This window comes from Sciurus vulgaris, assembly GCF_902686455.1.
Source record: "Sciurus vulgaris genome assembly, chromosome: 7".
Lineage (NCBI taxonomy): Eukaryota > Metazoa > Chordata > Mammalia > Rodentia > Sciuridae > Sciurus > Sciurus vulgaris.
In genome coordinates, this window is record NC_136467.1 from 47,640,399 (window position 1) to 47,663,151 (window position 22,753).

Consider the following 22,753-nt stretch of genomic DNA (forward strand, 5'->3'; position numbering starts at 1 on the left):
CCCCCTCTGGTAACCACTATTGTACTCTCTACTCCAATGAAAATGACTTTATTTAGATGCCACATATGAGTGAGATCATGTAGCGTTTGTCTTTCTTTTCCTGGTTTATGTTATTTAATATAATGTCCTACTGTTTCATCCATGTTGCCACAAATGACATCATTCCTTTTTTTTTCATGGCTGAACAGTATTTTATTGTATATAAGTACACCACATTTTCTTTATATATTCATCCATCAGTGGACACCTATGAAGTTGCTTCTGTATCTTGGCTAATGTGATTAGTGCTTCCCTAAACATGGGAGTGCAGGTATTTCTTCGATGTCCTGATTTCATTTCCTTTGGTTGGTATATACACAGTAGTGGGATTGCTGTCTTATGTTAATTTCTATTTGTAGTTTTTTAATGAAAATGCCAAACTGTTTTCTCTAATGGCTATGCTAATTTGGATTCTTTTTCCTCCATATCCTTGCCAATGCTTATCTTTTGATTTTTTTTAATAGTCATTCTAACTGGAGTGAGATAATAGTTTGTTGTAGTTTTGATTCGTAGTATTTCCCTAATAGTGATATTGAGCACTTTTTCATATACTTGTTGGCCATTTGTAAGTCTTTTGGGAAATGTCTATTCAGGTCTTTTGTCCACTTTTAATTGTGTTATTTGATTCTTTATTTTTGAGTTATTTGAGTTCTTTATGTATTTTGGATATTAACTTCCAGTCAGATGTCTGGTTTATAAAGATAGTTTCTCATTCTGTAGTTTTTCTTTTTGCTTTGTTGTTTCCTTTGTGTACAGAAGCTTTTCAATTTGATGTCCCTGTCTTTATTTGCTTTTCTGCCTATGCTTTTGAGGTTTTGTCCTAAACCATAGAACACTGATAAAAGAAATGGAAGAGGACACAACAGAATGGAAAGAAATTCCATATTCATGCATTAGAAGACATAATATTGTTACCCCTATTACCTAAAGGAGTCTACAGGTTGAGAGTAATCCCTGTCAAAATACTAATGACGTTCTTTACAAAAATAGAGAAAACAATCCTAAAATTTGCATGGAACCACAGAAGACCCTGAATAAGCCAAAGCTAGAGACTTTACAGTATTTTACTTCAAAATATGCTACAAAGCTATAGTAACCCAGATAATATGATACTGACATAAAAATAGACACATAGATCAAATGAAGCAAATAGGGAGCTCCCAAATTGGTCCACACATCTACAGCAAACTGATTTTTAACAAAGGCAGCAAGTACACACAATGGGGAAAAGACAGACTCTTCAATAAATGATGCTGGGAAAACTGAATGTCCCCATGCAAAATGTAATTGACCCTTTTATCTTTTATTGTATATAAAAATCAACTCAGAATGGACCAAAGACTTAATGTAAGACCTGTAACTGTGAGACTACAAAAAAAAAAAAAAAAAAAAAAAAAAAAAAAAAAAAAATCACAGGGGCAAAGCTTCATGACAGTGGCTTTGAATTTTCATCTGTTTCTTACTCAGTTCCAACTGATACCAAATCCAGGAACCATATTTTGAGAAATCACTACCTTAGAAAATGTTACCTGTAGTTGATTTAGTGTCTTGGGGTAAGTGAAGACTAGGATCTTAAAGCCTAGAAACTTTTCCTAGGATGAGATTATTTCATCTTTGATGAGTTCTGGAGAACCTGTCTTGAAGGGCAGTTCTATTTTATTTATTCTATAAATTAACCTTTTGATCAAATGTAAGAAAGTGAAAAGATTGTCTACCAATAAAATTTGTATGTAATATAATCTCTAGTTTTTGTTTTTTTCTTTAAAACATTTATTTGGTTGTCACTCAAAGTTTTAAGTAAGGTTGAAGGCTGAAATTAGCTGTTTCTCTTTAACTTTTACTCTTCACTAAAGTATAGTCTAGGTAATACAATGAGATGAAAGATGTCCAGGCATTTTTTAGTGGTGCAACTATGATCTGTTATTTACTAGCTGTGTTATCTTAGGCAAGTTGTTTAAATAATGACTTCCAGTTTCCTTAACTGTTAAAAAAATATTGAGTATGATAAGAATTAGAGATGTGTAGAGCGTGAATCCCTGCCATATGGTAGATGCTTGCTTTGTGGTAGTGTGAATATTCTGTTAATCGTGTTTACTATAACTATAGAAATGAATTTTTCCTTTTGGTTACCTGCTTAGTAATACTTTCACTTCTGTCCTGGGACTCAGAAGAATAGGATTCAAGTGCTCTTTTGCCACTGACCAGCTGGGTAGTCCTAGAAAGTAAACAGGTTTGCTGGGCCTTGGTTTTATTATCTAAATAATATCTTACTTAAATATTACTTACTTAAATATTACTCAGTTTAGAGTAAATTTGAAACACTGTTTCAAAAGAAGAAAATTGGACTTTGAATTTTGATACCTGCATCCCTGGGGATGTACCCCTGAGTTGAATCCCCAGTTAAAAAATATGAGTATTCTGTTCATTAAAAGACAACTTTAATAAAGTGAAAAGAAACCACAGAATAGGAGAAGGTATTTGTAACTCACATGCATGTGTATATGTGTGTGTGTGTGGGGGGGGCTTACAAATACTTCACAAAGAAAATACTCGAATAGTCAGTAAATAAATGAAAAGGTGATCTACCTTATGAGCAATCAGGAATGATTAATTAAAACCACAGTAAAATGCCATTATAATCCTACCAGAATGTCTAACATTAAAAAGATTGGCATTGCCAAGTGAAGGCAAGGATGCAGAGCTGTAAGAGTTGTCACACATGGTGGGCTTGTCAATTACCATCATCACTTTAAAAACTGTTCAACCTTTTCTACTGGAGTTTAACATACATAGTTGGCCCTCTGTATATTCTGTGGATTCTGCATCCGTGGATCAGAAATATTTGAAAAAATATGTCTGGACTGAACTTGTACAGATTTTTTTCTTGTTATTACTTTCTGCACAATATAGTATGCCATTTCCATAACATTTATGTTGTATTAGGTATTACAGGCAATCTAAAGATAATTTAAAGTATACCGGAAGATGTGTGGAAATTAGATGCTAGGTCATTTTACATAAGGGACTTGAGCATATGTGAATTTTGATATGTGAGGAATGTGTCCTGTAACCAATCTCCTTGGACAACTGTACATGTTCTGCAACTCAAATTTCCCTCCAACATACATATTCAAGAGAAGTATATTAAATATTTATTGAACACAGCTTATAACAATATCATTTTAATAGTAGAAAACTGGAAATAGGACAAATGTTCATTGAGAGTAAAATAAAATTTGTTAGTTTTGGTATATTTATTTGACTACCACAAAAAATAAAAATGAATGAAGTGCAGCATAAATGAATCTCATAAATATACTCTTGAAGCAAAAAGCCAGATGTAATGAATGTGTATTATATAATTCCACTTAGTTATTAGCATTTAAAAACACAAAATCTGTCAGTAATGTTGGAAGTCAGGGTATTATTTTGATTACCTTTGTGGATGAGGTGGAGGTGGTGATTGAGAGGAGTTTATAGGAAGGGGTCTGGAGTGCTAATATTGCCCTAAATTTTTTTTCTTTCCTGGTGCTGGGGATTGAACCTAGGACTGATCTACCTACCACTGAGCTACATGTACCCAGCCCTTTTTTGACTTTTTATTTAGAGACAGTCTTGGTAAGTTGCCCGGGCTGGTCTTGAACTTGCTCTCCTCCTATCTTATCCTCCCTAGTTGCTGGGATTCCAGGGTTGTTCCACTGTGCTTGGCACCCTTATTTTTTAAAAAATATCTGGATGGTAGTTTAATTAGTGTGTTTAGTTTCTGTAATACTTTATTTGTGTACTTATATAAGTTTGTACGTGAATAAAAAAGTTATAAAAATGAAATGAGGAAACTCTCCTGGTATGGAGTACCTTCCAGGAAATTTAAAAAAGAAAAAAAAAAAAAAAAAAAAAAGCAGGAAACAGCACAATATTTCTATTATGCCACATTATGGTTCAGTTTTTAGCATGCCGCTTTTTTATTTCTAGCTCTTGTTATCCTTGATTGATTATTTCCTGGTCCCCAATCCTTAATATTCTCTTCTCCCTATAACACTGTTCTAGAATATTAATTCACATCTCTATTTCTGACAACATTTTTACTTATTTCCAACATTCTGGTGGGATAGTTCCTGCTGATTATATATATCATGGTTTATATAAAAATCAGCATGTCTGAAATTTCAAACAATATTTTCTTCCTCCCTCATGTGTAAGCAAGCTACTATTCTATCTAATGTATTTCTATCAATGGCTTTCACTCCTCTCTAAACTTGAAATATATTAGTTATTATTAAACCCAGTTTTTCACTGGACATTCACTGTACTAGACAACACTTAAGTGTTGATAACAATTTTTTTGGCATTGTAAAGTCTTTTATTTCTGCTTACAAAACTACCTTGATAACCTATTGTTTAGAAAGCTGCAATCGGGTGTTGCTACTGTGTCCTTGTCTTTGTCTCCTTACTTGAAAATAGCATGTCGCAAAAATGTCATTGAGAATGTTTCAAAATGATGTAGTGACAAGGGTTGCACTAGTGTATTAATATACTAAAACCCACCGTATTTATACTTTAAAAGAGTAAATTTTATGTTCTTGAATTATTTTCCAATAAACGTGTTATTAGATACAAAAAAATACCATTGAATCATGTAGTGGTGTCCTATCAGATTAAATACTAGTTTTAATTTATCCCAAAGCCATTCATTTTATCCAGCCTTACCTTTCCTATCCAGTCCTATCCAGTTTGTCAGCATGCAGTCCATCTAGATGGTCTGAGTTCCTTGATAATATTATTTTCATGTGCTTTTATATCAAATATTAATAAATTAATGAGACTAGTCAAAGCCATGGAAATTACTCCAGTTTTAAAATTGAGCAAACTTGAATGGAAACAATATTTTACTCAGTCACAGGTTAGTATTAGCTATCATTTTAACCTAAAAGATCCTAATTGAATATCTTTTATATTCTAGAAACTTGTTTATGCTGTTGGGATATAGAGAGATATTCCAGTCCTCTTGTCCCTGTGCCCAGAGTATTTACCTAAGATGCTTCTAGTGTGTCTCTGCCTCTTCGTGAATCTTATTCCCCATCTTTAGATTTTATCACTGCTTATATTTTGCCCATGTTTTTGTTTTCCTTAAATGCTGTTCTACCTTACTCTGAAGTATGAGTTTTTCCTTACTGACTCTTTTAAAACCTTTTTTTACTTGGAATTCCTGGGGACTGGTCCTATTTTCTCTGTATAATCTGTAACTAGCCACATTTTTTTTTTGTTTGTTTTTTGTTTAGTTGGTTATGTGCATATTTTTCCACCCTAGTTGATATGAAAGTTTCTCAAGGACGTACCACTTTATGTTTTCTTATTTTGAGACACAGTCTCGCTATATTGATTAGGGCCTCACTAAGTTGCTGAGGCTGGTGTTGAACTTGCTATCCTCCTGCCTCAGCCTCACGAGAGGCTGGGATTACAGGCATGTGACACTGTACCTGGCTCATGTGTGTGCTTTTTTTTTTTTTTTTTTTTTTGCGCGTTGCTGGGGATCCAACCCAGGGCCTTGTGCTTGCAAGGCAAGCACTCTACCGACTGAGCTATCTCCCCAGCAGTGTTTTTTTTTGTTGTTTTTGTTTTTTTTAATTTGTTCTAACTAGTTATACATGACAATAGAATATATTTATGCATTTTGATAAATTATACATAGAGTATAATTTCTCATTTTTCTGATAGTACATGTTATAAGATCACATCGCTCATGCAGTCATATATGTACATAAGGTAATAATTTGTTTGATTCTACTATCCTTCTACTCCCATACCCACTCCCCTTCCTTCACTCCCCTCTACCTAATCTAAATTAATTCTATTCTTTCCTAGCACCAGCCCCTCTATTGTGAATCAGCATCCGCATATCAGAGAAATCATTCGACCTTTGGTTTTTTGGGGTTGACTTACTTCCCTTAGCCTGATATTCTCCAGCTCCATCCATTTACCAGCAAATGCCATAATTTCATTCTTAAGGCTGAGTAATATTCCACTATATATATATATCACATTTTCTTTATCCATTCATCTGTTGAAGGATACCTAGATTGGTTCCACAGTTTAGCTATTGTGAATTGAATTGAGCTGCTATAACCATCAATGTGGCTGCATTACTGTAATATGCAGATTTTAAGTCCTTTGGGTATAAACTGAGAAATAGGATAACTGAGTCAAATGGTGGTTCCATTCAGAGTTTTCTGAGGACTCTCCATACTGCTTTCCATAATGGTTGCACCAGTTTGCAGTCCCACCAGCAATGTATGAGTGTACCTTTCCCCCCACATCCTCTTCAACATTTATTGTTGTTTGTATTCTTGATATTTGTCATTCTGACTGGAGTGAGATGAAATCTCAGAGTAGTTTTGATTTGCATTTTTTCTAATTGCTAGAGATGTTGAACATTTTTCATGTATTTGTTGATTGATTGTATTTCTTCTGTGAAGTGTCTGTTCAGTTCCTTAGCCCATTTATTGATTTATTTGTTGTTGTTGTTTTTAATATTTTCTAAGTTGTCAATGGATCTTTTATTTTATTTATTTATATGTAGTGCTGGGTATCAAACCCAGGGCCTCACACATACCAGGCAAGTGTTCTACCACTGAGCCACAACTCCAGCCCCTGGGTTTTTTGCATGTTTTTTTTTTTTTTTTTTTTTTTTGGTGTTAAGTTTTTTGAGTTCTTTTTATATCCTAGAGGTTAATGCTTTATCTGAGGTGCATGTGTAGTAAAGATTTTCTCTCAATCTGTAGGCTCTCTCTTCACATTATTGATTGTTTCTTTTGCTGAGAAGCTTTTTAGTTTGAATCCATCCCATTTATTGAGTCTTGATCACTTTAGGGGTCTTGTTAAGGAAGTCAGATCCTAAGGTGAAGATTTGGGCCTACTTTTTCATCTATTAGGCGCAGGGTCTCAGTTCTGACACCTGTCTTGGGTTCACTTCAAGTTGAGTTTTGTGCAGGGTGAGAGATAGAGGTTTAATTTCATTTTGTTACATGTGACTTTCCATTTTTCCCAGCACCATTTGTTGAATAGGCTATCTTTTCTCCAGTGAATGTTTTTGGCACTTTTGTCTAGAATGAGATAACTGTATTTATGTGGGTTTGTCTCTGTGTCTTCTATGCTGTACCAGTGGTCTACATGTCTGCTTTGGTGCCAATACCATGTTGTTTTTGTTACTATTATTTCTGTAGTGTGGTTCGAAATGGAGAAAAATTGAAAGCATTCCCTCTAAAAACTGGAACAAGACAAGGATGCCCTCTTTCACCACTTGTACTCAACATTGTCCTTGAAATTCTAGCCAGAGCAATTAGAAGAAAGAAATTAAAGGGATACAAATAGGTAAAGAAGAAATCAAACTATCACTATTTGCCAATGACATGATTATATATTTAAAAGATCCAAAAAATTCCATCCACCAAAAAACTTCTAGAACTAATAAATGAAGTCACCAAAGTAGCAGGATATAAAATCAACACCTGTAAATGAAATGCATTCCTATACATTAGTGATGAATCCACTGAAAGAAAAATTAGGAAAACTACCCCATTCACAATAGCCCCCCCCCCAAAAAAAAACTTGGTAATTAATTAATAAAAGAGGTGATAGACCTCTACAGTGAAAACTACAGAACACTAAAGAAAGAAATTGAATACCTTAGAAGATGGAAAGACCTCCCATGCTGCTGGATAGGCAGAATGAATATTGTCAAAATGACCATACTATGGAAAGCATTTTACAGATTTAATGCGATTCCTATTAAAATCCCAGTGACATTCTTCATAGAAGTAGAGAAAGCAATCATGAAATTCATTTGGAATAATAAGAGACTCAGAATAGCCAAAGCAGTCCTTAGCAAGAAAAGTGAAACAGGGATTATCTATATTTTTAAAGTACTATCTACAGTTGTTGTTGTTTTCCCTCATTGTGCCAGCATAGTTCTTGACCCTTTGAGTCTTAGTAAAACTATGTTGAGTTGAATAGAAAACAAAGATGTTATCTTGATCTTTGATCAGCTGACTAGTTGGGAAGACCAAACACAAGGCATACATCTTGTATACAGTGGTAAAATGGTATATTACTGGTTGTGCAAAAATGTAAAACTTTTTAATTGAATGAGTAAGTTGTTTGGATGAGTTGTTTTGTTACACTGTAACTGAAAACTTCAAGAGTTAACTCTGATCTTTAGACATACTGTGTCATTGAAGTTGATACTTTAACAGATAGCATAGCAAGTGATCTAATTTGGACAGAATACTTCTTGGCCTCTCCTCTGATATACTATTAATGTTAGTGGACCACCTTAACACATTGTCTTTGCAGGAGGATGAACTGTCCCATCCTTGTATGTTTTCATGAGCTTTAAAGATAAAGGTGAAATAGTGAAGTTTCCTTAATATGAGTAAAATAAAATGAAAGTGGCATTCTGGGTTATTAGAAGATACTATTTATAGCAGGACTCTCTTGCCACTCAAATATCTCACATGTAACTGTTGATTTCATGTCAGTTTAGATGGGTATCTTGGTCAGTCAATAGGTGTCTAGTGTTCATGTGTTCATGTTAAAGAGTCTTTGTCATTGAATAACAATTATAAGAATCAAAGTGAAGAAAGTTAATCATCCTTAATATTTTTTATTGTTTTACAAGGCACAATTGGTGGATCTAAGATCTGAGTTGACAGAGACCCAAGCAGAGAAAGTTGTATTGGAGAAAGAAGTGCATGATCAACTTTTACAGTTGCACTCTGTTCAGCTTCAGCTTCATGCTAAAACTGGTCAAAGTGTTGATTCTGGTACCATTAAGGCAAAATTGGTAAGTATTTAAAGAGTGATATGTATTTTAGAAGGTATAGAGGAGAATTTTTGATTAGGCACTTAAATTATAAAATGTCCAATGTGCTTGTTGGGGAAAATTTAGAAAATACAGGAAATTCAAAGTTTGTGATCATCTTGTTTGTCTACAGTCTCACCATCAAGAGATAATTAGTGATAATATCAATAACCATCTGATAACTAGAGTAGATTTTTTTCTATTTAAAAATATGTATAAATATGTGTAAAAGAATTTGTGATTATAATGTAAAAACAATTTTTTATTCTACTCTATCAGGATTAAATTCAGCAGCATATAATTGAAACCCCCCACTGACATTTGGATTATTTTTGAATAGTAGTTATTTTTCTCTCAAAAGAATCCTGAGTTGATGTGGTAGCTCCTTAGATACAGGGACACAGTTTTTTTCTTGTGTAGTGCTCTGCCATTTTTAGCTCATTATTTCCATGCTCAGGATTTCTTCATGTCTTCACTCCAGGCAGAAAGAAGGAAGAATCTTAAGAAAGAAAAGGGCAAAAAGATGCTTCTCACCTGTGTTAATCTGTTTCAAGAATTTTTCATCAAATTCTCATTAGTAATTTCAGCCAACATCTCACTGGCTATCCGTAGCTGCATGCCAGGTTCTTAGTTGGTTTCATGGCCACCTTCAGTACATTTGGAATTCTGTTTAGAAGAAAGAAGGGGAAAGTGAAATTGGATGCCAGACAGTAGCACATTCATTCTTTTGCTTTTAGTTTATTATAAGCATTTTTCCTGCTGTTGAACTCTTTGCAATATCTGCATATTACTTCATTTGTATGAATTTACCCTAATTAAACATTAGTTTCTTAATTAGTATAAGTTATTTAAATAGAAAAAAATTTAAGATCTCTTTTCAGTTTAACCTCAAATGTACTGAGTGTGTGCTGTGTATCAGGCATTTATTAACTCTGTGAAGACAGAACAATAAATAAGACAGATATAGCTTTGGAGAGACAGAACATGCAATGATGTTGATGATGTGAAGAGAGTAAAGCATTTTGAAGTTTTAATTATTTTCAGTTATTTTGATTTTTTTGTATTGATATGTTAGAATTTATTTAAATGAATATACTCTGAAGTCCTCTTAAATTCTGAAATTCTGTGAATTTAAGTTAGTAGTGTTTTATCTAACTGAATAAAGGTCAGATCATAACTGCTTCTTTGAGATATTTGATAATAACATTGAGAAATAATCTACATTTTTCTCTAGAAAAGAATTTACCTGAAATTTCAATATTAGATTTGAAACATGGTACTATAGAGGAAAGAACACTGAACCAATTGTGTTGTATGTATTTGATAAAACAAAAAAATTTAATCTAGTACTGTACAGTTATTATTGCTTATAGATTTGCAAATATATTTGTTCTAATGAACTTTACCCAAATGATATTCAACATATAGAAATTTTCTTTGTAATGATTATACCAGTACGTAAATTCATTTGTTTGATGGTTTTCTAATTTTAAAACTTCTTTCTTATATCTTAAGTCTGTCCCCTCTATGGAGGAGCTGGTAAGTATGTTGTCTCTGTTTTGCTTTAATATGTCATGCTGAAGTATTCCTATTGTTTTATTTGCATATTACATGTTGTCACTCTTTGTATTTGAAAAACATGTTAATGATAGTAGTTTTTAAATTTTCAAATACGTGAAAAGTTCAGTGGATGGCCCATAGTACTTTTCTCACTGCATGTTGTTAAAGTTTTCCTTTTGTTTGTGATTTATAGCCATTATTTGCGGGCTAATTAATGCACCCATTAATATTTCTTTAATGTTTGACAACCTCGTAGCTTGTGGCTTTCTCAGACCTCTACTTAAAAGAGCAATTGGTTTGCCCACATGAGGTATTGAAGATTTTAAGCAGGCCTATTACTAACCCTTTTAAGTTTCTGTTTGTATTTATTCCCAGAAAAGGATGGTGCATGTTGATTTTTTTGTCATCCACGTGGTGTGTTACATTTTTTCAGCAGTCTTGAGAATAATTGTGTGACTTTTAAAACAATTAGATTTTGAAAATTCTTTACCAGAAATCAACTTGGAAAATGACAATATATAAATTTTTGGTATTTTTACCATTACCCCAACCTAATGAAGTTCCAGTTTATCTTATGACTTTACATCTTTTAAAGATATATTCTTTGGATAACTAAATATAAAATAAACCTGGTAACAAACAGATTAAAAAAGAAACAGTAACAAAATTATCTTGAATTCTGGAAGTAATTACTTTTAGTTTCCTTAATCCATTTCTTGGCTTTTATCTATTAATTTCAGCTCTGAGTTTGTCAGATTCCTTAGGGTTTTGAATCATTAATACAAAGTGGTAGCTAAATGTTTCTCAGATTTCACTAATAGAGTATAAATAGCTCATTAAAGTAATTGAAAGTCACCATAGACCAGAGATCTTGATCTTCTAGGAATGCTTCTTCTGAAAGGGAACCAACTTCAATAAATGTCATAAAATGATTTTTGTTCATGTTATTCAGCTTTTTTTAAGTCTTCATAAAGGGACATGGTGGTATTAGTAAACAATGTCTTCTACATCTGATTAGCAAATATCACCTTTTTGTAGCATTTGTGGATTCTGTAAATCAGAAGTCAGTAAAAGCAGTTCCACTCAGGATAAATCCAATTTTGAAGTGTTTGGATGGTTTTCTTCATTCTAAAATAGTACTTAAAACACCTACGGGGCCCATATTTAACTCTGAGAAAGATTTTGTTTAGCTGTACACTGTGTATATTTGATTTTAAATTTTTGAGCAGGACTTTGAACTTTCTCTTTTGCATCCTATCTGTTCTGGGTCATTTGTAACCCTGAAGGCATTTACATTTGTAACCCTTGATCTTTGAGAATATGTAGTCTGTACTTTATGTTTTTAAGGTAAATTGAATATTATTTCTCACATATGAACCTCTGATTAAAAACTTGATGGCAAAGATCTTGGGGATTATACACTCTGGCTCACGTGTAGATTCACATAGACAGACTACCTACCTAGTGGAGCATAGGATGGCATCCTTTTAAGAGAGCTGAAATTGGATGATCATTTTACTTCATCAGAGGCCAGGGCTTTCCTCAGAAAACAGTTCACATCCACTTTAACATATAAACAAATAGATGAGCTAGATCTCAAAGTTTAGTGATAATCTATACCAAAGATACATTTAGCCATAGAAATTTTTAATGTGTAATGTTTCAATGCAGTTTTTACTGATAGTACTCCGTGATTACAAATTTTTTTTAAAAATATTAGAATAATGGGCTGGGGATATAGCTCAGTGGTAGAGTGCTTGCCTACCATACATTGCTAGGTCCTGGGTTCTATTCCCAGTACTGGGTGGGGGAGAAATTAGAATAATTTAAGCATTGTGTTTCTTACAGTTCTCCAAGTTAAATTTAGTTATAAAATGAATCTCCATGTAACAGAATGATTTTTTACTTCTGTCATAGCATTGTTGCATTAAAATTAATTGTTAGAAAAAAATAGTGATTATATTAGTCTAGTTTCTTAAGTAATTTTTAGGAAGTAAGTTGCAGATTTTATTATCTTCTTAGAGAAGACCACTTCCTCTACTATCCTCAATATCAGGGTGCTTCACCTGCAATTATCTAATCTACAAGACATAATGATCCTAATTTTAAAAGAACCTGGTGGGCTGGGAATGTAACTCAGTGGTAGATTGCTTGCCCAATGTGTGAGGCATTAGGTTCGATCTCCAGCACTACATAAATAAATAAAGGTATTGTGTCCATCTTTAAAAATTTTTTTAAAATTAAAAAAAAAGATCCATATTTAAACCCTTGTGTTCCATTACATAGAAATGAAGTGGCAATTTTTTATCATATGCTTTCATTGCTGATATTATAGACTGCGTGCTTAGGTGTATTTTAAGGAACATGGTCTACTGCTTAGAGTCACAAAGGAATTTTTATTAATTTATTTTTTTGCTAATTATACTAGGAAAGAGAGCTTGAAGCAAACAAAAAAGAAAAGGTGAAAGAAGCTCAACTTGAAGCTGAAGTGAAATTGTTGAGAAAAGAAAATGAAGCCCTTCGTAGACATATAGCTGTTCTCCAGGCTGAAGTTTATGGGGCAAGACTGGCTGCCAAATACTTGGATAAGGAACTGGCAGGAAGGTGTGCAGAAAAATGGGCATACTTGTATTCTTAGGTGACACATTGGTTATTTAATGAAATCGACTCTTGTTATAAATTAAACAGTTTTTATCGCTAGAATTATTTTATAGTTGTTTGTCTTACTGTTATTAAATTAATGTTGATAGTATTATATATTGCATATGTGTTTAAGCACACGTATAGACACACATTAATATAGACAGTAAATGTGTTAGTCAGTTTTTTGTCACTGTGACCAAAACACCTGACAAGAACAACCTAGAGGGAAAAAAGTTTATTTTGGACTCAGTTTCAAAGGTTTCAGTCCATGGTTGACTGGCTTTGTGGTTCTAGGCTTAAGGTAAGGCAGAACATGATAGAAAGGCCTGGCAGAGGAAAACTGTTCAATTCATGGCAGCCAGAGAGAGAGCTGGGTGCCAACATGGGAGGAGCAAGAGGCAAAATATAATCCAAGGGCATGCCCCCAGTGACCTGCTTCCCCCAGCCATGCCATACCTTCTTACAGTTACCACCCAGTAATCCATTCAAGTGATCAACCCATCAGATCTATCCACTGATTAGGTCATAGTTTTCATAATATGATTATTTCAGTTCTGGACATTGATGTATTGCCTAACAGGAGCTTTTTGGGGGACATCTCATATCCAAACCATAACAAAACTTATTGTGAAATGCTGACAACTCTGCAGAGTATCACATTCCATCTGTTTCCCTGCCTTGACAACATAGCAGGTGTTCACATGATCAATAGAACATCCACAGAGAACTTTTTATATGATCACCGAAACCTGATCTTTCTTGCCTTTCAAAAAAAAAAAAAAAGTTGGAATTAACAGCACTGATTTTATCATTAAAAAAATGAGTTCCTTTACTATTAATTTTTTAAGGTAAATCATTCATGAACTTTGGTGATTTGTTATTAGTACTAAGTCATTTTATCCTTACTGTTTTAGTGTTACATTGAGAACTGATGTGAAACATTGAAAAAGAATTTCTATCACCTTGAAATACCAATTTTCTAATAACTTTTTAGCACATTTAAAGTAATCATTTTGTTAGAAGAAACTACCATTAAAAGAAATTTTTTATACATTGTCATTTAAAAGCCAATATTTAATACTGTTTATCTGAGTTCAGTTAGTTACCTTGATTATATGCAAGGCATAAAACACGTTGTCATTAAACTCGTAAATTATATTTTTAGATATACTGAATTAAGTGTATGACTAAAGGAATTCTCTCTCTCTCTCTCTCTCTCTCTCTCTCTCTCTCTCTCTCTTTTTTTTTGGTACCAGGGATTGAACCCAAGGTTGTTCAACACCACTGAGCCACATCCACAGCCTGGTTTTATTTTTTATTTTGAGACAGGGTCTCACTAAGTTACTTAGGTCCTTACTCAGTCGCTGAAGCTGGCTCTGAACTCTCGATCCCCCGCCTCAGCCTCCTGAGCGACTGTGATTACAGGCATGCACCATCATACCTGGCTCATTCATCTCTTTAAAAAAATTTTTTTCCCACATTTTTTTTTTCTTGAAGAAACTGGTCCTTTTCAGAATTTTCAAATCTTTATAAATCTGAGCAATATCAAGAAGTTCCTGAGTATTAGTTTTATTATCAATTGAGATTTATGCAAAAGCTGCTTGTGTTCAGTAATTCTGAATTCTCTCTTAGTACGTATAATAAAAGATTAACTAAACTCTTTTCCCAATATGAAGGGTCCAACAAATACAGTTACTAGGACGAGATATGAAAGGACCTGCTCATGATAAACTGTGGAACCAATTAGAAGCTGAAATACATTTGCATCGTCACAAAACTGTTATCAGAGCCTGTAGAGGACGTAATGACTTGAAACGACCCATGCAAGCACCACCAGGCCATGTACGTTGCTTTGCTGCTGCTTCCCACACAACCTCTGCCTTCTTGTTTTAATTACAAGTCCTTTCAATTCTTCTAGTAGTATTTGAAACCTTTAAAGAGTGAAAAATGGTATTCAGCATATTTTAAATAGATAAATATTTAAAGTTTCAGTAACCCAGAGGAATTTTGGTAGTTCTCCACAGGCTGACTAATGCCCTGCGAGTGATACCTCTGCAGACTGTGAGCCATTCCTAGCAAGCATATATTGCTAACACTTTGCATCATATTTCAAAAATTTCCTGGCTCATGGTTGGGAATGCTTAAATTTGTTTTAATCTTAGTTGGGTGTGTGTGCTTGGTTTGATAGATGGCAAATACTCGATAGAAGTTCATCATGGCAGTTTTTGATAGTTAATTCCAAATGTAGATCCCATTAGTCTTAGAGTGAGATAGAATTTGAAATATGCATCCAATTGTTTCCATAGCCATCATTTTATAGGAACTTTCCTTTCTATCTGCATAAATTTTTATTACATAATTTTAGTACAACAGATGTTTGATAATACACACCTTAACATATGAAAACATGTCTAAACTCTTGCTCTTTAGTTCACACTTCTTATTAAGAGATAAAGTATGACCTTAAATAGTAAAAATAATTTGTTGCTTTTGCAAAAATTAAGAAAAATTGGTATGTACATAGTGTGAGTGAAATAGGAATGGGGGCTCACAATATACACATTACTGTTTTCTCTAGGACACTGGTGGTACCCATTAACTTCTAGGTCCAGTAGATTTGGGAAATGGAGAGATTAGGAAAGTAGTTAGTGCCTGTGTGTCTGTGTGATAAAAGCATACTTGTGAAAGTGGCTAAATATAAAGCTGAAGTCTTAGTAGTGGTCAGATGACAAAAGTTACTTTATACTAAATAAAGGCATTTTTACTTAACCTGATAATTATGGTATATTTAAATAAAATAGTGGACATGATATTATAGTATTGGAACCACTTAATTCAGTCAGAAAGATACTATGGTAATTGAACGAGACAGGTGAAGGCAGAAGAAAGGGCATTTCGGAGAAGAACAGCTTTGAGAGAATTAAAATTAGAAGAACTTAATTGGTTAAATCCTTGACTGCTGTTGATTAAGTAGGTTAGCAACAAGGAAGAGTCTAGGTTTTGGATTTGGCTAACCAAGTGTGATCTGGCTTTCATTGATAAAGGAAATAGAGGAAAAGGAAGTTTCAGGGAGAAAGATGGTAGTAGTTTTGGACATATAATGTTTAAGATGTTGGTTTTACATCTAAGATGTCCTTTCAGTTGTCTGTATGACTGGAATTCAGGAGAGAATTCTTGATCATGGCATGAAGAAAGAAAATGGATTACCAAAGGAGGAAGCCTGAGGTGGAGCTGTCAGATACAGGGCCACTAAGAAAATGGTGTAATAGAAAGCAAGGAAAAAAGCAGGTGTCAAGAGGAGTTAATGAACTGGATCAATTTCAACAGGGTTCAGGATGGGTTGTGAATAAAACATACTAATTAGATTTAGGAATATTTAGAGAAGAAAATTCCAGCTGTGCAGGTTAGAAGTAGAATCTTTATTACAGTGATCAGAGTACTGAATGTGGGAGGCAAGGAAATAAATATCGTGAGTATGAACTTTGTGGGAGGTTTAGGGAAGGTGACGGTGGATAGTTGCTAAAGAAGATAGTGGAGGATCAAGAGGTTGTTTCATGTTTGTACATGGTCAGTATTTTACACTGAAAGATTCTTATAATTTATCTACTGAGAAGCGAAGGAGTTTAGTAAAGAAAAAGTAGAAATGTACAAGAGAAAAAATTGTTAATGGAGCAAAATTCTTTAAGAGGTAGACTCTAGAGCACCAGAGGATGAAAAAGAAAATGATCAAATTGGAAATTTGTTTTCCATTTTGTAAATTTTAAGTTGAAATTAAGTAAGTTGGAGTGTATTTGAAATAAGTTGAAATATTCAGAATATTTTCCAGTAAAGATAAACATAGATACCCACTTTGACTCTTGAAGATATTATTTATACATTGATTGATTCCTGACAGTAATTTCTTTTTTAATGTTCTACAGTTTTAAAAGAGATGTATTAGTATTTTTAAAAATAAACAAAAGGGTGAGAAAACCATCTATAACTTAATACAACATTTTTCTTTTACTTCTCAATTACTTTCTTAACACTACAATTTGTGTCTTTACCAGGAAATTAATAAAGATTTCTAAAAGGTGAGTTATGTACTGTGGATTTATCCTTAGTATATTATTTCAGTGATACTAATTTTTTTTTCTCCCACTAAGGATCAAGATTCTTTGAAGAAAAGCCAAGGAGTTGGTCCAATTAGGAAAGTTCTCCTCCTCAAGGAAGATCACGAAGGCCTTGGCATTTCAATTACAGTAAGAAGTAGTGCTTCCAGTTTCCTTTCGCACAGTTATCTAGTATAATCGTGCTCCTTTTTGGGCATTATTTGGAGAACAAAATATTCTGAATATATTTTTAAGTAAATATATCCAACATTTGGTCAGTCACTTTGGTGTTGATACTTTTTCTTATATGTAAATCTTAACAACTGCTAAGTGTTCCTTTAGGAATCATGGTGTAACATTTTCATTATGACTCAAGTTGTAGATCTGTACCATGTACTGTGATGCCTGTAAGAAGAGCCTTTGGAACTAGAGGTGGTTGTTTTCTTCTAATGACTCTAGATTGGGTTGTTTTCTCTAGGGTATGTGTTCTCTTTTTCTTATCTCATTCTTCGTTGTCCGATTGCACTAGGTCTTGGGTCTAAAGAATACAAAGTCTTTTGTTAATTCCATACCTTCACAAACAGTTGTCTTGAACATCATTCCCAAGAATAGTCTATTATATATTGGAAATCCTTTTATTTTGGTCTTAGTGCTATATATATATATATATTTTTAATTGTAAACAAATGGGGTACAACTTGTTTCTCTGGTTGTGCATGAAGTAGAGGCATACCATTTGTGTAATCATACATTTACATAGGGTAATGATGTTTGATTCATTGTTATTTTTCCTTCCCCCTACCCCTCCCACACCTCTTTTCCCTCTGTAAAGTCCCTCCTTCCTCCATTCCTGCCTCCCTCCCACCCCCCATTATGTATCATCATCTGCTTACCAGCGAGATCATTCGTCCTTTGCTTTTTTTGGGATTGGCTTATCTCACTTAGCATGATATTCTCCATCTTCATCCATTTGCCTGCAAATGCCATAATTTTGTTCTTCTTTATGGCTGAGTAATATTCCATTGTAGATATACACCACAGTTTCTTTATCCATTCATCAATTAAAGGGCATCTAGGTTGGTTCCACAATGTGGCTGTTGTGAATTGAGCAGGTATGAACATTGATGTGGCTGTATCTCTGTAGTATGCTGATTTTAAGTCCTTTGGATATAGGCCAAGGAGTGGGATAGCTGGGTCAAATGGTGGTTCCATTCCAAGTTTTCTAAGGAATCTCCACTCTGCTTTCCAGAGTGACTGCACTAATTTGCAGCTCCACCAGCAATGTATGAGTGAACCTTTTTCCCCACATTCTCACCAACACCTATTGTTGCTTGTATTCTTGATAATTACTGTTCTAATTGGGGTGAGATGGAATCTTAGGGTAGTTTTGATTTGCATTTCTCTTATCACTAGAGATGTTGAACATTTTTTCATATATCTGTTGATTGCTTGTAGATCTTCTTCTGTGAATTGTCTGTTCATATCCCTAGCCCATTTGTTGATTGGGTTATTTGTATTCTTGGTGTAAAGTTTTTTGAGTTCTTTATATATATTCTGAAGATTAGTGCTCTATCTGAAGTATGAGTGGCAAAGATTTTCTCCCACTTAGTGCTGTACTGAATAGAGTAGTTTTACTCTTATTTTCATCTAATAATACTTAGGCCCTGTGTAAGTTCATTTTTCCTATCTAGTGTTGTTTAATGTAGAAATGCTTCTTATAATGAAAAGTTCATCTAACTATGTTTATAAGTACCTACCTTTTTAAATGCACACTACCCTCAAAGTGCATAAATTTTAGTAGGAGGAATAATACACACTTTAGTATAAGCTAGAAAGTGAGAGATCTAATTATTGTATTTCTTCAGTTGTACATTGCATATTTTTAAACTTTTTAACATTTCTGAAATTGAGATTCAGCTTATAATTTTAGTTATTTTTGTGGTACATAAAATAAGTATTCTTGGGAGGCTGGGTGCAGTGGTGCAAACCTGTAATCCCAGCCACTAGGGAGGCTGAGGCAGGAGGATCAAGAGTTCAGAGCCAGCCTCAGCAACTTAGTGAGGCTCTGTCTAAGTAAAATATAAAAAAGAGCTGGAGATGTGGCTTAGTGGTTAAGTACCCCTGGGTTCAATCCCCAGTGACTAAATAAATAAATAAATAAATAAGTATTCTTTCCATACTTAGCAATTTAGATTTGATAAAATAAATGATGGGAAGTATTAATACATAAATATTTTTATGTTTTAGAGTTCAGGCTGTTGTATTTTTGGATTTTGCATTTGGTGTTTTGGCTCTGGAATTTTTTTTTTTTTTTTTTTTTTAGTTATAGATGGACACATTACCTTTATTTTATTTATTTATTTTTTATGTCGTACTGAGGATCAAATCCAGTACCTCACATGTGTTCTACCACTGAACCACAACCCCAGCTCTCTGGAATGTTTTTTAAAAGCACATGTTAATTTATCATTTTACCTGAAGGCAACTCTTTGACACTTGTAATAATTTATTTACTATTATCTAAGTAACAAATAAAATTTCACCTAGCATTTACGGAGATGGTAGAGATGCTTTGTGGGAGATATTTTTATGAAAATGTTTCATTTCTAGAATGGTCTGTGATTGTAGTTTACAAAGTGTGAACTAATTTACTGCTTTTTTGTTGTTAGGGTGGGAAAGAACACGGTGTTCCCATCCTCATCTCTGAGATCCATCCAGGGCAACCTGCTGATAGATGTGGAGGGCTGCACGTTGGGGATGCTATTTTGGCAGTCAATGGAGTTAACCTAAGGGACACAAAACATAAAGAAGCTGTAACCATACTTTCTCAGCAGGTATATTCCTTTTATGTAATTAAAATTGGATCCGTCAGTTGATTCTTTTTGAACATATTGAATACTTTATAGTTTTCTAGTAAGTTTCTGAAGTAGGTAAAGTGTTTATAGGTACACATTTGTAATCACAGCAATTTTATTTTTCTTATGTGTTTTAAAAATTTGTTTATGTGCACATGGTAAGAATGTATATGTGTTCAGTTAAGAATGTTTCAAGGGACTTGGGTTGTGCCTCAGAGGTAGAGAGCTTGACTGGCATGTGTGAGGTGCTGGGATCAATTCTCAGCACCATATTAAAAAAAAATGAATAAATAAAATAGAGGTACTTTATCTACAACTAAAAAAAAAAAAGAAAAATGTTTTGAAAAAATAAAAGTATTTAAAAAAAGACATCCTTGAGATTCCTTAGTTACATAACCACTACAAATGTCATTTGATCAGATTTACTGGAAAAGGACCATTTCCTTGACTACACAGCTTTGAACAAGTTACCTTGTGTCACAGTCTGCTCATCTGTGTAGTAGGCATTGAAATAGAGCTATAGGGAGTGTGTTAATAACTCAGAACATAATATGGTGCTTAGAAAGCAACGTCATTAATAACAGGAACATGATACAAATATAAGATTTGCAGAAAAGACAGTGCTCAACATAGATTGATTTTAGAATAGAACAGATTTTAAAATAGAATATTGAACTGAAAGAATTCTTAGAAAACATGTAGCCCAATTGTCTTATTTAAAAAGAGTAAACAGCTTCTTCAAGATTAAAAGATTCGCTTAAAATTGTAGAGCAAATAAATTATAGAATTGGCATTCATATCTAAGAGATGTATTTTTTATCCAGTGTGTTTGAAAAAAAAATATTTTCCAGGGGTGGTTGTCGATAGGATTGAGGGAATTAGAGAGATGTCATTAGTATGTTGAGATGTTTCTGGAATCATCAGTATAGTGTGCCAGTGTAGAACTGAATCTCAGTTTAATGTGAATTTATAGCTCATTGGTTCAGTTCTACATGTTGTATAAATCTTTGCAATATAACTACATACTGCATTAAAGGGAAGAGTCACTGATGACAGCACAGTCCATTCCATTCCATAGTACTGCACAGTAAAATATGTTTTATTTTATTATAAATATATTAAATAAAATGTATTTTATTTTTAATATTTATTTATTTTATTTGCAGTACTGGGGATTAACAGGAGCACTTTACCACTCAGCTATATTTCCAGCCTTCCTCCCCTAGACAGAATATCTTAATTAACACTATATCTGGTACTCAGTGAAAGTTAAGAGAAAGATCAAGATTTACGCATTAAGAAACAAAAATCACAGAAAGGTTTCTTGAACTGAAGGAAAAGTTTGTGCAATAGCTTACGTGCAAATTTATTTAATACCTATTTAGGTGGATTTGTTGAATTGTGGTGTAAAATACAAACTGTCAAAAATGACTTTTAAACTGAACACTTGTTCCAAAATTCTGAAAAGTTAATAGTTTTTTTAGGTCTAATAGTAAAAATATTGTGATCTGTAGAAAGAGCTACTGTAATATTAAAAGGAAATTTCTTGTAGAGAAGGATCATATTGTTTGGTTATCATGTTCTTTCAGACTCCTTCTACCTCTTGGAGTTCTATAATTTCTATTTTGTTGTCTGGAAAGGAGCTATATCTGAAGTGTGAAAGATTGTGAAAATACATTTTGAATTACAGTTGCAGTAACTTGACTTTCTCATTTTCATTCTCTATTTTAGAGAGGAGAAATTGAGTTTGAAGTAGTTTATGTGGCTCCTGAAGTGGATTCTGATGATGAAAATGTAGAGTATGAAGATGAGAGTGGACATCGTTATCGTTTGTACCTTGATGAATTAGAAGGAGGTGGTAATTCTGGTGCTAGTTGCAAAGACACAGGTGGGGAAATCAAAGTGTTACAAGGTAAAAATTACTCTAAAAATTATTATGAATGAATTTATTATTAATATATTTTTAAAATGTCAAGCCCTCAGATCTTCAGTAATATTTCTAATAATGAGGAAACCAAAGAAATAAATAGCTTTCCCTTGCTTGTACACCACTGACTATTCTTAAATTTTATTTACATATATGTTTCCTAGATTCATCCTGGACTTTTAATACCCTTGAATGATAAAGAAAACTCAAGTTTTCTAGACTTTGAAACAAAATCAACATGCCTTTTAGAGTAGATATATATTAATATAGTCTCTCTTAATGCAAATTCTTCTCATAATGCATATAATGTACATAATATATATAATTTATATGATGAATTTTAGGCTATGAATAAGTAGACTGTTGTCTTATGATTATTATTTGAATCAGGATATGTGATCCTGAGGATCTTTGGTTTAGTTCCACTGTTATCATTTACATTTTTTAAGGAAAAATTTCAGCTCTTTCTGGGTTCAGTTCCATTGTTGTCATTTATACATTTTCAGGAAAAATTCTAACACTTTCTTTTACATAAAGCAATGGTTCTCAAATTATGATCCATGGGTCACTGAGAGTCTTGAGATCTTTTGGGGTAGAGGGAGGTTATGAAGTCATAGCTTTTCATAATAATACCAAGTTAGTGTCTGTATTTTGATATTTGTATTGATCATACAAATGCATTTGAGATAAAATTACTGGTGACTACTAGCACAAATCAAGGTAGTAGCACTCAGCTGCCCTAGAAATCATTGTTTCCTTCCTTGCTATTCACCTAAAGTGA

The 22,753-nt window shown here is 33.4% G+C and overlaps 1 protein-coding gene across 3 annotated transcripts in view; it reads left to right on the forward strand.

The window, feature by feature from the left end:
• GOPC (golgi associated PDZ and coiled-coil motif containing) overlaps positions 1 to 22,753 on the forward strand; it is a 42,482-nt gene that overhangs the window by 14,676 nt on the left and 5,053 nt on the right. Inside the window, exons 2-8 of one of the 3 annotated variants that reach the window (XM_079149021.1) lie at positions 8,714 to 8,878; positions 10,412 to 10,435; positions 12,885 to 13,060; positions 14,776 to 14,941; positions 17,245 to 17,340; positions 19,860 to 20,024; positions 21,777 to 21,933. In XM_079149021.1, the coding sequence (XP_079005147.1) occupies positions 8,714 to 8,878; positions 10,412 to 10,435; positions 12,885 to 13,060; positions 14,776 to 14,941; positions 17,245 to 17,340; positions 19,860 to 20,024; positions 21,777 to 21,933 (949 nt within the window). Of the gene's footprint in view, positions 1 to 8,713; positions 8,879 to 10,411; positions 10,436 to 12,884; positions 13,061 to 14,775; positions 14,942 to 17,244; positions 17,341 to 19,859; positions 20,025 to 21,776; positions 21,958 to 22,753 lie in introns of all 3 variants that reach the window. The other 2 variants (XM_079149019.1, XM_079149020.1) reach the window with 2 other exon arrangements.